The sequence below is a fragment of the Prinia subflava genome, chromosome 15 (assembly GCF_021018805.1).
Source record: "Prinia subflava isolate CZ2003 ecotype Zambia chromosome 15, Cam_Psub_1.2, whole genome shotgun sequence".
Taxonomy (NCBI): Eukaryota; Metazoa; Chordata; class Aves; order Passeriformes; family Cisticolidae; genus Prinia; species Prinia subflava.
This window is the reverse complement of record NC_086261.1, coordinates 16,727,405-16,742,004: the sequence shown is the minus strand read 5'-3', so window position 1 is coordinate 16,742,004 and position 14,600 is coordinate 16,727,405. Positions and strand designations below refer to the sequence as shown.

General features: G+C 47.6%; 1 protein-coding gene across 1 annotated transcript in view; it reads left to right on the top strand.

Annotated features, from left to right (window-relative positions):
* The first annotated feature begins 989 nt into the window (after positions 1 to 989).
* ARIH1 (ariadne RBR E3 ubiquitin protein ligase 1) overlaps positions 990 to 14,600 on the top strand; it is a 49,552-nt gene continuing 35,941 nt past the window's right edge. The window contains exon 1 of the mRNA XM_063412651.1: positions 990 to 1,531. Within this exon, the coding sequence (XP_063268721.1) occupies positions 1,169 to 1,531 (363 nt within the window). The 5' untranslated portion in view covers positions 990 to 1,168. The remainder of the gene's footprint in view (positions 1,532 to 14,600) is intronic.

Here is a 14,600-nt window from a genome sequence, read left to right as displayed (position 1 = left end):
AGTCGCTTGCCACAGACCCCACATCACTCAGTTTAATGGTAGCACTGGGAGTTTTCTCCATGCTTGGCCCACAGCACATGTCAGGAGAGCTCTGTGCCCCAGCTCCACCTCATGTCCCATCACCGGGTGGACAGAAGGACAAGCTGGTCACCCCCCAAAGCTTCTGCACCCCCAAACCCCCAGCTTTATCAGGAACTGTAGGGATAGGACAGAGTGATGGGTACAAACTGAAAAAGGGAAAATTTAAGTTACGTATTGGGAAGAAATTCCTCCCTGTGAGGGTGGTGAGGCCCTGGCACAGGTTGTCCAGAGCAGCTCTGGCTGCCCCTGGATCCCTGGAAGTGCCCAAGGCCAGGTTGGACAGGGCTTGGAGCACCCTGGGCTAGTGGAAGGTGTCCGTGCCTATGGCAGGGATTGGAATGAGATGAGCTTTAAGGTCCAATCCAACCACTTATATTGTGTAGCACCAGGAGCAACTGAGGGAGCTGGGGGGGCTCAGCGTGGAGAAAAGGAGGCTCAGGTGGGACCTTCTGGCTCTGCACAACTCCTGACAGGAGGGGACAGCCGGGGAGGTCGGGCTCTGCTCCCGTGGGACAGGGCAAGGGGAGACGTCCTGAGTCTGTGCCAGGGGAGGCTCAGCTTGGACATCCGGAGAAATTTCTTCATGGAAAGGGTTGTCGAGCATTGGACGGGGAGATGGTGGAGTCCCCGTCCGTGGAGGTGTCCAGGGAAGGACTGGACGTGGCACTCAGTGCTCTGGGCTGGTTGACAGGATGGTGTTGGCTCTCAGGTTGGACTCGATGCTCTCGGAGGTCTTTTCCACCCCAGCGGTACCGTAATTCCGCCGTGCTTCCCTGCCGCACCCACCCTGGCGCCGCGCCACACTCAACATGGCGGCGCCGGCGTGAGGCGGGCGGGGGCTGGGTGGGGGCGTGTCGCGCACCCAAGATGGCGGCGGCGGGCGGGGTGAGATGGCGGCGGGCGCGCAGGCGCGGGCGGGCGGCGGTGACGCTTGGGGCGCGCGGTGACGGAGCGCGGCGGCCGCGGCCCTTTGTTGGCGGCGGTTGAGGCGCGGCGGGGCCGGGCCGGGCCGGGGCCAACGGCGGCGGCGGCGGGGCCGGGCGCGGGGAGGCCGCGGGAGCCGCCGCCGCTCCCTCAGCGCCTCGCCATGGACTCGGACGAGGGGTACAACTACGAGTTCGACGAGGACGAGGAGTGCAGCGAGGACAGCGGCGCGGAGGAGGACGAGGAGGACGAGGAGGAAGACGAGCCCGACGATAATCTGGACCTGGGCGAAGTAGAGCTGGTGGGGTCCGGGCTGCGCGTCGCCGGGGAGCGCGACGGGCTGTTGGGCAGCGAGACGGGCGGGCTGGGCCCCGGCGGCGGTGGCAGCGGCGGCGGCCTGGGCGGCGGGCCGGGCCCCGGCGGCGGCCCCGAGCAGGAGGAGGATTATCGCTACGAGGTGCTGACGGCCGAGCAGATCCTGCAGCACATGGTGGAGTGCATCCGCGAGGTCAACGAGGTCATCCAGGTGCGGCCCCCCGGCTCCGGGACTGGGGGGGACACACGGGGGAAGGGGCGTGGGGGGTGGCGGGACGGGCCAGCGGCCTCTGGAGGGGCCCCGGGCCCGGCCCGTCCGCGGGCCAGGGCCTCACACACACTCGTCGGTGTTCCCGGGGCCGGAGGGGGCTCCTCAGTACCCCTCGGATTTGGACGGGGCTCAGCTCGGTATCCCCCGCTGCTGGAGGGGAGGGGGGCACGACTCCTCTCGGTACCCCCTGGGGTGGAGAGGGCTCCTCGTCACCCCCTTCTCCCGGGAGGCGTCTCGGGCCCGGCCAGGATCTCGCTTCCTGCTGTGGAAGCGTCGGGAACGAGGCCTTTGGCACTGAAAGGGCTCCTCTTTCTTTGTGTGGTTGCGAGCTGGGGGCCGTAACCTGTGGTTTTTTTTCTTTATTCCCCTCCGTCCTCGTGGTGTTTGGAGGGTAGTAGCTCCTCCAGCTCTTTTGGTAACCCGCGGAGTCCATGGCAAGCCCTGGAATTCCAGGAGAGGCACCGCTCTGGTTTTGTTGCCGTCTCTTTTCCCTTCCCCCCCGCCACACACAGAGGTTGAACCTTGTGTTTATTTCCAGCACAGACCAGGAGGGGTGCGGGCAATCCCTTCACAACCGTAACTTTTTTTACCCTGAGTTTTTAAGCGTGTCTCTTTAAAACTGAAATAGACTTTGAAATATCATTTACCTTTTTTAGATCAAAGTATCTAAGTCTTATCTCTTGGCTCCTGAGTTTTGGGGGAAAGAAAATCAAACCGCTGAAGCAATTTAGCATCCGTTTCTAAATGTTCGTGGCAGGGTTTGGCTCCAGCTCACCATCAAGTTTCTGATGCAGTTCACTTTTCTTCAGATGATGGGTTTTCTTTCGTCCTGTTTAGTTACCCTTACTCAGAGTCACTAGGAAGTGCTACCTTCTTCCAATATACCAAAGGGGAGAGCTTGAGGAATCTGTGGATATTAAATATTGAGGGATCCAGTCCGCAGAAAGCAGTTGTTTCACTGGTTGTGTGTGCTTTTATAATCCAGTGCCCAAAAAGCAGTTGCCACTGGTTGTGTGTAAATCTCTTTGAACACGAGATGCCTCAGTGAATGTTTTTTCTCCAACTGTCCTGTGTTCTGCAGTGGCTGTAACAGCAGCTTTAAAATGTTGCTTTATGTGCTATAAATCCCCCGTAGTTTATATGGAGCTTGATGCAAACAGCTGTAAAAATATTTGCGTGCTAAATTAGTAAATGGCATTCCTTGAGTCAAATTAAAGTTTATGACTTTAATGATAGCACTGCCCATGTAAAGCTGAATAAAGGAGTCTGCCCGGATTAGCTGATTATCCTGCAGTTAAAGAAGATCTCATGATTAAACAGGGATGTTTCTTTGCTCCCAGTTATTGATCCTGATGTAGGGAGGGAAACAATTGGCAGGCAGACATGCAAACAGTGGGGAACTTCAGCTTTTTACTCTTTCAAATGGCCATTAAATTAGTGACTCTGTGTTCAATGATTAGGATAGCAAAAGTCATGGCCCCATCTGTACTGGACAGATTCTGACATATTTCTTATCTTTGCATAAGACAAGCGGTGGAAATGCTGCTGCCAGTGAGGAGTTGTGACTGTTCCTGCTCCTGCATTTTCCACACCCAGCTGGTGGACCCACCTGCCTGTTCTTCCTGAACTAATTTGCTAGAGAAGGTCCTGATTTCTGCTCTGTGCAGATCTGCCCTGCTCTTACACTGCCCTGAAGCTGTTTCACTTGTGTGCTCGACAAGTTGCAGAACTAGTGGAGAGAAAAGGGTTGAGGTGACGAGCCCCGTGTTCTGCCCTGTCCCTGAGGTGGCAGAGGGAGGCTCTGCAGTCACCCCCCACAAACCTTCTCGTGGCTGCTCTCCTGCCCCAGCTGCTGCCTGGAGTTTGCAGTTGTTTCTCCTGGTTTAGCAGAGCAGGGTGCACAAAGTTCACAATGCCATGGGTAAACTTGGGACCCAACCAACTCAGGCCCTGGAATGCATTAGAGGAGGGCAGGAAAACACTGCGTTACCGTGGATGACTGTTGAATGGCAGCTTCCTGCCATCAGATTTCTGGGCTGTTCTGAGGTGAGTGGCCCGACTTGGGCTGATGCTTCAGGATTTGCTCATCCTCACTCCTGTGGCTGCCGGTGAAATCTTCCAGCGCTCTGTTCTGTTTATTTCCTTGTGTTTGGCGCCCAACCAGGATTGCTGCTGCTGCTTTTCTGGTTCAGTAAACCTTTTCTGGAGTCACATTGGCTCGGGATCCTGCTGCGGATCCTCAGTTGCTGAGCTGTGATTCACTTGTTCCAGTCAAGTACTGGATGGCTTTGGTCCCTGTGCGCCTGCCGTGGCTTCTTGGTAGCAAACAGTGATGGTTGCAGTCACATTCTTGAGTGCTTTGAACTTTTTTGTGTGAGGGAGATGTAATGTACAGCCTGCAAACTTCAGCTGCAGGTCTTGTGCTCTCTAATGGGTGATTTTTTTGATGATCTGGTGTAAGGTATAAATGGGGTTTTGTTTTGCAGCTGCTGCGAGAGGAAAATGGAGCAGGGAGCCACAGAGTATTTGCAAGGAGGTATCTGAGCCATGGCAGGTATAACTCTGTATTAAAACACCCCATTTGAGCAGTTGTTAGCTGACAAGGCTATAGCTGAAGGGACTAAATTAAATTTTTTCTCCTATTTGTTTGGTCATTTCTAAATACGAGCTGTGTGAGAAAAAACATGAACTTTTCAGGGCAGGGATTTGATGTGATGGAGACTTTGCAGAAGTAGGAGCTAACTTGTGGCGAAGTTGCAGCTCACAGAGCCTGTGATTCACCCTGTAGCCTGGAATGGAGACATCTGCTCAGTGCCAAACTCTGCTATCACTTGGCCTCCCTAAGACCACTGAGCCTGCAGTGAACCAGGCAGGTTTCAGAATGTCTCGAATATTCAGAATATTTTACACACTGTCTTTCTTGTCTGAGCATAAGCAGGCTTTCAGGTGTTTGATGGTGGTTTTTGTACAGTATTTGGCACTTATGCTTGTAATCTGATTTGTCTCCGTGTGTCGCAGCACAAGAATTCCCCTTGCTCTCCAAATGCAAAAATAGGGGTATGAATAACCCCTTAACCTTGTCCTTTGGTTGGCTGAGACTTGTGAACCTGGGAGTGTTCCTCCCATCCTCTCCCTGTGATTAGGTGGAGCAGAGAGCTGTTTGCCATGGTATTTGGAATTTCAGTTGTCTGAGTAAACAGGCGGATTTCTGGTGGTTTTCCAGCTGCTGGCAGAATAAGTTAGCAAGGGACTGTAAAAACCTAGACATAGAGGTGCTGTGGAACAAAAGCCTTCCTCCTCCCAAAGGCATTTTCCTAATGTTGAATGCTTTCCCCATATTCTTCCTCTCTGAACTTTTGTCCGAATAATCCACTGCCACTTCTTTTTTTAATTTTTTTTATATCAGATTGCTATTTCCATTTTTGCTCTAGATTTTTTTCTGAAAATAAACTTGAAAAATGTTTAGAATGGCATATTTATTTCTGCTCTGAGTAGAGCACATGATGTGTCTCTGTAGCCTGGCTTGGCCCAGTGTTCTCCTTGCTTTGTTGCAACCTTGTGCAATTCCAGTATTTCCAGGTGGGATTAATTTCCCCTTTTTGCCTGCCTTTTTCTTGAGCATTCCAATGACATTGTTGTGATGTCACTGACCATATTCATTCTTCCTGGGGTTTGTAATGGTGAGGTATTGAAAATACTGGGATGAAGCTCTGAGGTGGCAGAAGAAGGCGTGGAGCCTCTTGTTTTCTTTCCCCACCCGGCAGCAAGGATCAGGATCCTGAGTGTCACTGGGTGTTGTGCCTGGCCTGCTGTGTGATTGTGCATGTTGAGCTTCAAACCTGGAAGGATGTGGCATTCCTGGATCCAGCAGAACCTAGTCTAGCTGAAAAATACCTTTTCTTTTGATTAAAGGCTTTAAATTAGATTTTTTTAGAGCAGGCCAGGTCAGGTGTAACATCAGAGCATTTGCAGCAAGTACAGGTTTCTCGTGTACGTAATGGAGCTGGACAACTTCTTTGGAAGCAAGGTTAGGTCCTTGCTGGTGGAAGCTTTGCCATTAAAATAAGCCCAAACCCCAGACCACTCCAAAGTTAAAAACCCATATTTGTTGAGGAATGGCTTTTCCTGGAGGCCCCTGGAGTTCCACGGCCCTGCTTAAGCAGAGCTCTGTCACAACAAGTGCAAAGCCATTGTTACAGGAGCCGTCTTGTTAAAGAGTGACTTCACTTTCTTGGACAAAACATCCTGATTTCCAGGCAGAACTTAGGAAACTTTTCCAATATGGGTGTAATTCAGCATACTGTGGGCAATGCATTCCAAAGGTAGTGTCCAAAACAGGGATGACTTGCTAGTGAGCAACAGGAATTGCTGCTTGTTGCACAGTGTAGTGCTTAAAACTGTATTTAATGCTGGAGATGACATCTTGGAAATTCAGAGTACTTGGAGCTGCCTGACAAGCATTAAGTGGGAGTGTGTGGGTGGAAGCACTCGAGGCTGGTGCTGCTTCCATCCGGGTCCTCTGGCAGCGTGAGGTGCATTAGCAAACCTCCTTGTGTGGTTACTTATTTGATAATAAAATTCATGTCAGGGGCCTAAATGTTATGATGCTGGAAGGAAATGCTTTGTAAAACCCCGTGTTTCTGTCACGTGGTGTTTATAAGGTGTTTCATTATAGTAAGAATGCATTTAATATTTCCAAGGAATGGAATAAACTTCACTGTGACAAAGCATTCCTGGGATCTTGTGTAAGCAATCACACCAAAGCTTTTGGAAATGACATGGTGTCTGTTCCTGACTGCCCAAGACATGTAATTCTGAGTATAATAGATTTTTTTTTGTAATATTACTTTAAATTTCAGCATTACCAGGTAGAAGTTTTGTTAAGTCTCCAGAGGAATTTGTACTTAAATATGACCCACTTGCTTTGTGCTTTATGTTTCTGTTAGGCCAAATGCAAATCTCGTGGTTGCCCATGTGTGGAAACATTTGATGCTGGTCGCTTTTGTCTCAATGTAGTTTTCCCAAAATCACAGCAAGGCAGCCTTTTCCTCAGGGGCCTTGGGGTGCAGATGGGGACCAGCGTGTTTTGGGATGTTCCTAAGTGAAACTGAAAACACTCATTGTTTTGTAGCTACTTTTAAATGTTTGTTTCCTGAGAGCTAAAACTAAATAGTAAATACAGTTGTTGCTATTCCCTGTGGGTTTAATTTCAGTGAGCAGGACCATTCCTGCTGTGCAAAGTGGGAGGGTTGTTCCTGCTATAAATTGGCAGCTGTGCCATGAAGTCAGAGTTGAGACTGCAGTTGATGCGAAACAAGAGCTATTTCTGGATGTTAAAGCATCATTAAAAATGAAAACACAGATTCCCCTTTTATACTTGTCCCAAGCTCTGACCCCTTAGTTTTCACCTTGCATGAGTTCCTCATAGCAAATAAACCCCAAAGCTCCAATGCCCTTTGGAAATGTGGCAGTCCAGGTGTTTGGCACCTGTTAAATGGTTTTCAGTTTTCTATTTCTAAACCAATCACTTTTCCCCTTTACTCCATTAATGAGACAAACAAGAATGTGGTTCTGCTGTCGGTGTCAGGTGTGATAGTTGGAGAAAGTGATGGTTGATCCCCACACTGTGCTTGTTTTAACAGCGAGTCAGTGTTTTCACCCAGAATTTCTTTGTGGAGCCTTTTTTTTCTGGAGAGGGTAGCGACTCATTCCTCTGCTTAGGAAAGCTGGTTAACTGGGAAAAGAATCTGGAATTTGTCAGCAACTCTGAAGGCTGGAACTCCTCTCCACATAGCTCAATCCTGAACTCGCCTTTTCGAGGTCCCTCAGATTTCTGGTACTTCTGGAGTTATTGGGATCTGAGTGTTGTAAGTGATGTTTTCTCTTTGTGGCTGGCTGTGCTGTATCCCTGACAGCCACAAAGGACGTTTGGAGCCTGTTGGGTGCATACAAGCCCATAATGCTGCTGAATTCCATCAAGTCATTTAGTAGCTGCAGCAGCTGTGAGGGAATTGCAGCCTCGTTTATTGTCAAACACCTTGGGAGGGTTCGGAGCTGCTCAGTAATGCCAAATGGTGCATTTGAGCACAGCCTGGAATACAGATGCCTGAGGTTTGGGAGAGGGCTGCTGGCTTTGTGTGGGGTGTTGGTGCAGGAGGCTCTGAGGGGACGAGGCAGTCAGCTGGAGAAACATCATTAGGAATTTGATAATGGAAATGCTGATAATATTTAAGTATCTTTACCATCCCGGGTGTTTGGTGTTGGGAGTGTTGGAAACCCTGAGCTTGGCCTGTATAGAATTCCTTGCCTTGCTCTTTTGATCTTGAGCTGTGATGGAAACACTGTTGAAATAAATGCTTTGAAAACTGTTATCCAGGGCTTCCCTCAGTAGTTGTTTTGGGTGTAACTGAGTTCATACTTAACAAGCCTGTTCTTTTCCTGAATTTGGATTGCCCGTGTAAGTGCAGAGGCTCTTGCAGGAGTGATCCCTTGTTTAGGTGGTGTAGCAATGCTGGGTCATTATCTCTGCTACTCAGGCATTGAGTCTTGTCCTTGTTTTTAGAGACTGCAATCTTTTCCCAGATGTTGGGAATCATTTCAGATCCAAAACCTGACGTAGGTAGCTTTTGACAACATCAAAGTCACTTGAAAGAAGTGAGTAAGCCCTTGTGAAAGTGTCTTTGTCGGTTGTGGTGCATTTTGGCATTGCCAGCAGTCTTGCCTTGAGTTTTGGAAGCTGGTGGAGCACAAATACAGCTGCTGGGGACAGGGCAGGAGCTGAGAGCCCTGTGGGGAGGTGGCTCTTGGCTGTAATCTGGTAGTAATTGAGTGTACAGCCTACCTAAAGCTGGGCTCCTTGGTCTTCTCCTGGTGGTTTCCACTGGTGCCCACTTACTGGTCTAACACATTCCTGGTTTTGTATCTTCCTTGGTTAAAAACTTTCGTTCTAGAACACCATGTAGCACTTCTTGTTTCCAGGGACAAGCAGTGCAAGGATCATGTCTTGGCCATCTGCTTCAAAATTAAGTCTTGAGGGAGAGTACTTGTGTCTCAGACATGGAAGTGTGAAAGGCTTCCTGGTCTGAGGGGAGGGACTCTCCATGTCCCTGACACCACAAATAGGCCTTTGTGTGCATTTTGATTGATAACAGATGAAACTTGCATTGCTGTGTGATTTGAGGAATTTGGGAGCTGGAGGGAGGTAATCCCAATGTTTGAAATTAAAAGTTTGGGTATTTGCTTATTGCCTGTGCAGCCCTTCAGAAAAATTGTGTGTTGATCGTTGCAGTAATTTGACCAGATGAGGGATGTAGACTCTAAACTCTGTTTCCCAGCAGATAATCAGGATAGAGTAGGAGATCCTCTTCAAAAGGGTTCTACTTAGGCACAGTTAAAGTCCTCTCAAAGTGGAGAACACACATTAAAAACTTAAAAGAACCAGAAGAATCTGTATAATTGCACCTGAAAGTAGTCAAATGCCAAAATACCTGACTTCTTCAAGTGTTAGTTCAAAGATTTTTCTTTTAAACTAATATTTGCAGTTCTTATTAAGGAAACAGCCTGAAGAGACTTTCTTCTAAGGTAAAGAAAGGAAAATTTGAAGTGGTTCTGAAGGTTCCCACTTCCTGCCTAATGTTCGTGATTGGGTCAGCCTCTGAAGGAACTTGTTGGGTGCTGCCCTGCAAAGAGTAGATTTTTTTTTTTGCTGTTTTCTTCAGCAAAACACTTCCAGAGCCACAGAGGCAGGAGCTGGTGTTTGAACAACACCCTTGTGTAAAACTCAGAGCAGGACATGCTGTTTCTGCAGTCCCGTGCTTGCTTTGATGTGTGTGTGGACCTGGTGTGGTAATCCCAGCACAGTGCTTTGCTCCGGGTCACTTCTTTGGGGTTTGCCTTTGGTTTTTTGAGTTGGGGCACTTGAGATGGGCTTGGTTGGCTTGAAACACCAACGTGCTTGAACCATCCTGGTGTTTGAGTGTCTGACCCTTGTCCCCAATGGTGCTTTTTGGGATGTACAGACACGTGCACCCACACCAGAGCTGTGGTTATGTGGATTTTGGTCTGGGACAGTTCCCATTCCCTGACTGCCTGGATAGAGCTGTTTGCAGGGCTGCAGAATGCAGGGGGTCAGGGAACTCTCCACTCAAAAGTGTCTCCTCTCTGCTCTTCTTGCTCAGCCCTCTGACCCCATGAGCAGCTGCTTTGTTCCAGGTGCCAGAAGTGAAAGTGTTTGAGTTGTTCAGCTCTGTCAGCAAAAAAAATGGACGTGCATCCAGACCTTCTGTGGCCTATTTTGTGTGCACATCTGGTTAGAAGTACATATTTACCTTTGGAAAGAGCTCTGGAGAGTTTTTCAAAATTTTGATGCCCTCTGCAGATGGTGGCTGTGGGCTTGGTGTGTTCCTGTGCAACAAAACACAAATGCAATCAGCATTCCTTTGTCTGGCAGATAGAAATGTGGAGAGGGATTAGAGGAAACCAGGAGGACTCACATGAATAAACAGTCTCCCTTGAAATGAGCTTTCCTGTGTGGGAAGAAAAACTTAAGACTAAGTTAACTCCTAGTTATCTTTATCCTGTTCATCTAGGATCTGAGAAATAGAGAGTGAAAGGAATGGCATGGAAAGAAGAATGTGGGAGAGCCATGTCTTGAGGTTGGATTGCAGAGCAGGAGCTTGGGAGTGACAGAACTCTGTTAAACAATGTGTATTAAAAGTAGGCTGAACAACAGCTTTTTAAGAAAAAGGGAGGAGGAGCAGCATTCCAGCTCTTAGTTGGCAGAGTAATTTTTCTTTTGGGAGCAACAGTGTAAAGTGGAAGGTCCTTGGAGTAAGAGCTCACCTAATGCGCATAGAGGAAAATAACTATAATATAACAGTTGAATTAAAAATTTAACAAATTCTGTATGCTATGAAGATTTGATTAAATAATGTGTCAGATGTCTTTGTTTTGATAGTTCGTAGTACTTCTGCAATGACTGAAAGGCCATCTGAGCAAATTGAGGTGATACTCTTTGATTTATACACATTTTAAATATGCATTATATTGTTCTTTAATAACCAGTCTCTTTATTTACTTGGTAATATGACATGCTTGAAATGTCCTTATTTGTATTGTTAATAGAGCTGAAATTGATGCTTGAAAATGTGCACAAAACCATTTCTGGCTGGCATGATAACTTCTAGGAGGGGAACAGTGCAAGGACTTGGAGTTCTGTTTAGGGATGGTGGATACTGAAACTCTCTGGAGGGAGGTGTTTGGGATCTGTGTCACTCTCGTGTGCCGTGGTGTAATTCCCTGCTGTCCTTTGCCAGGGTGTCTCTGCAGGCAGCACTGGGATTTGGAGGAGGCTGGGTGCCAGCCTGTTCAGTGCACTCAATTACTCACCAGTCATTAGTGTAATTATTCCTCTTGCTGCCCTGCACAGCAGTTACAAGGCAGGGCTGATTAGGTGGGTTTTTCCTCTTGCAGAAGCCCAGTGTCTTGATGACAGTAATATTTTAATGGGACAGGAACAAGGGATACCCTTGTCAGCTACTGCACAAATACATCAAATACAAAATTGCACCCCAGGTTTGTTTGCCATTCTCTACCAAAAGGGAGCAGAGATGGGGAATCTGCACCTACTTGCTGGTTTGACTCAACAGCTGTAGAAACACTTCAGATTAAATGAGTGCAAGTCTGTGTAGAGGCAAGTCTTCAAAGCCCTTAAACGAGAAAACGGTGAAAACACTGGAGATTTCCCTTTCTCCCCCACTGCTGTATGACTTGTGTTCTGCTATTTCTGTTTCAGATCCCACCAGACTTATTTTCTCTTCACTCGAGGGAGCTCAGGTAGCTGGTTAAAAATACCTGCAGCAATTAGAGACTGCAGTTAGACTCTGAGGTATATCTTGTTGGGAACAAGAGCGAACAAGTGATTGCTAAACTCCTCATGCCTCCAGAATATCCTTTCTTCAAAGGTGGCATCTGCAGAGCCCTCAGAGGAAAACGTTTTGGGGTGTAAACAGGCAAAATTCTTGTAGCGGAAATCCCGGCTTATAAAATAGCGAGTTGCCAGGGCTGTGTTTTGTTGGCTGTAAAACTAAGTAAGAATAAATGAGCAGAGTGTGGTAAATAAACTGCGAAGTCATCATTAAAAAATGATCCGAGCTAGAAGAGGCTTGTTGGGAAAAGGATGCTGGCAGGTTTTCTAAGTGCAGAAGCAGGTTGTGCCAGCAGAACAAAGTGCTTTTGCAGGTAAAGCTGCTTTTTGCAGGGAAGTGGTACAAGCCACGACCACATCTGTGCTGGGGCTGCTGCCAGTGTCAAGATGCTGCCAAAGATTACATCCCCAAGCCGCTGCTGCATTGGCACTGGTTTCCTGGGCCTAAAGAGTTTCTGAAGATGGCTAAATTATTTTTTTTTTCTTGATTGAGAGTTGTAGACTAAGACATAGGCATCACCAGAATGGATTTCCTGCCTGTCAGGGTGACATTGGGTGTTTAAAACGTATTTTGCCTGTGATGGAGAGATGAAATTACCCTGAGGAATGTGTTTTTTTCTTTCCTAAAGTACTGTGGAGTATGATTATGCTTCACTGCAATGAGAAAACTTCCTCTTTGCCCCAGTGAAGAGGGAATGAATCATAAAAATGGATGTTCCTTTGAAGGAGGGACAAAATCAGAAGCAATGAGGGACAGAGAACTGAAGAAAAGTACCAAGTGCTCACCTCGCTAGGGTCTGGAGGAGAAAGAGAAGATAGAAGAACGTTGAAGATTCTTTTTGTTCTCCAAAAATGCTCATGTAAATTGCCCCTAGCTAAAAATTCTTGTGCTAAGCCCATTTTTCTCATCTGTCACGCTGTCGCTGAAGGGGTTAACACTGCATGCCACCAGTGACTGTGTATCCAAATATTTTTGAAGTAACCTGGCCATTGCCAGGAGAAAAGTTATTCATTGGGATGGCTTTTGTTTACTTACCATAGTAGATCTTTAACTTGCAGGGCTTTGTGAGTGCCACCTCGTTGTGCTCCTGGAAGAAGTTATCATCCCTTCAACATTTTCTTTTTCCTGTCTGCGTATTTGTTGGAAAATGTTAATTATAATGTTCTGAACTGAAAGCCAGGATTCAGGACAGGCTGCACAGGCATGTTACTGTGAGAATTTGCATAGTGGGTTATTTCCCCCAAATACCTGTGAGTCTGGAGACTCTGTTTTCTGGGGATAAAGCTCTGTTCACTGTCAGGTTATCTGGTGAGTTTTAGGAGTCAACAGTGGCTGTCTTGAGGTGATACAGAGTTTGTCTGGATTCTATCTTCTGTGTTAAACAACTCATGTGTCTTTGTGCCCAAGCACCCTGTGATAGGTGTTTTGCAGCAGTGCCCAGTAACAAAAGCAGGTGAGAGGCAAATCACCTAAAATCTGAGACATAACCAGCACTGTTTGAGAGATACATTGATGCTGAACATCCTTGGGGGCTGATCCTCTGCTTGCACACTGTCTAAAGAAGGGGCACCCTGAAATCATTGTCTGGAAGGACAATTTGAGAGCCCTTTGCTGAGAACTCATGAAAGGTAACCCAGAAAATCAATTAGTTGTTTTCATGGCACATGTTTGAGCCTACAGACAGACCTGCTGTGGAAATAAGTTGTGGAAAAAATCCACAAGTTATTGGGAATTTACCCTTCCCACTATAACTGTGATGCTGAGTATTAGAAAAATACCTTCATACTCCTCTTAGAGTCTGATTTCTTCTAAACATTTCAAGTATGCCATTGTATCATTTCTTCAAGTTGTTTCTGATACTTTCTCCATTGATCTGCTCATAGCAGCCTCCTAACACTACCCTGGGTTTGGGTGGTGCCTCTGAATGTGCTTAAAGCAGCAAAAGCAAAGTTCTGCTGTCCTAAAGGTGTGCGAAATCCATGAAGTGCTGGGTGCTGTTGAGTGGAAAATCATTCACTGGCCAGAGCTGAGGTGCCTGTTCCTTATGCTGCATGAGCTGCTGGAAGCAGCAGCCAGCAGAGGCAGCAGTTTTCCTCCCTGGTGTGGAGGAACAGTGCCAGTCCCCTACAGATTTATAAATCCCAGGTTGTGGGTACAGCCCTTTAGGTGCTTCTGGCTCTGGGCCAGGCTCTGGCAGGGCACATTGTGGTGGAAGAGCCGAGTCAATGTACCAGTACATATTAGAGGGAGGGAAAAGAGCAGGGAAAGCTTTTTTGAGACTCCAGAAGACTTGTACAGAATGATTTAAAGGGGGAAAGCAGATGTACAGTTCATCTTCCAGCTTTATTCCTTGAGCATCCATTTCTGCCTGCAAGCGGGACAGTTTCTGGAGCTCACATCAGCAGACCTGTGCTTTCCCAGAAATGCACAGTTCATTCAGGAGCTGCATCACTGAAGACAGCACATGAAAAATGTGCATTGGGTTGTTTCCTTTTATCAACTTGATGGGTAGCTGGCCTGACATATGCCACTTCCAGTCGTTCCAACATTGACTAATAAAAGACCTTAAAAAAAAGTGTATTTCTGTCAGGCTCACGTGGTTATGTTGAGGACACTTGGTAGTAGATACTGGCAGTATTCCCACAGTTTACTATCAAGATTTGGTAGGCCAGGTGAATATAGCCCCTGGACACTGGGGTGAAGAGGGTGAGGGCCTGCTCTTCATACCTGGTGGGATAATGGAGATAAAAAGTGGGACCTTTGGCAGTCCCTGGCATCAAAGTACACCCCAATATGCTTTACAGTCTTTGGGACATGAAGATTTGGGGGTCTGTTGATGGGAGAGGACTGAGCTTTAACATGCCTGACACACGGCTCTTGGCAGACTGAGACAAACAGATTTCTTGGAAGCGAGTCCCTGTGGTCCAGGTTGTGGCAGCTCAGCTGTGTGGTGACAAGGTGATCCCGTCTGTGTTAAATAAACCAGCGACCCCCTTTACCCACTCAGTTCCTGTGCCTGGTCTCATGCTCCCATCGCTGACTCCAGTGCAAGTCCCTGAGCCAGTGCTTGTGTGAGCTTGTGT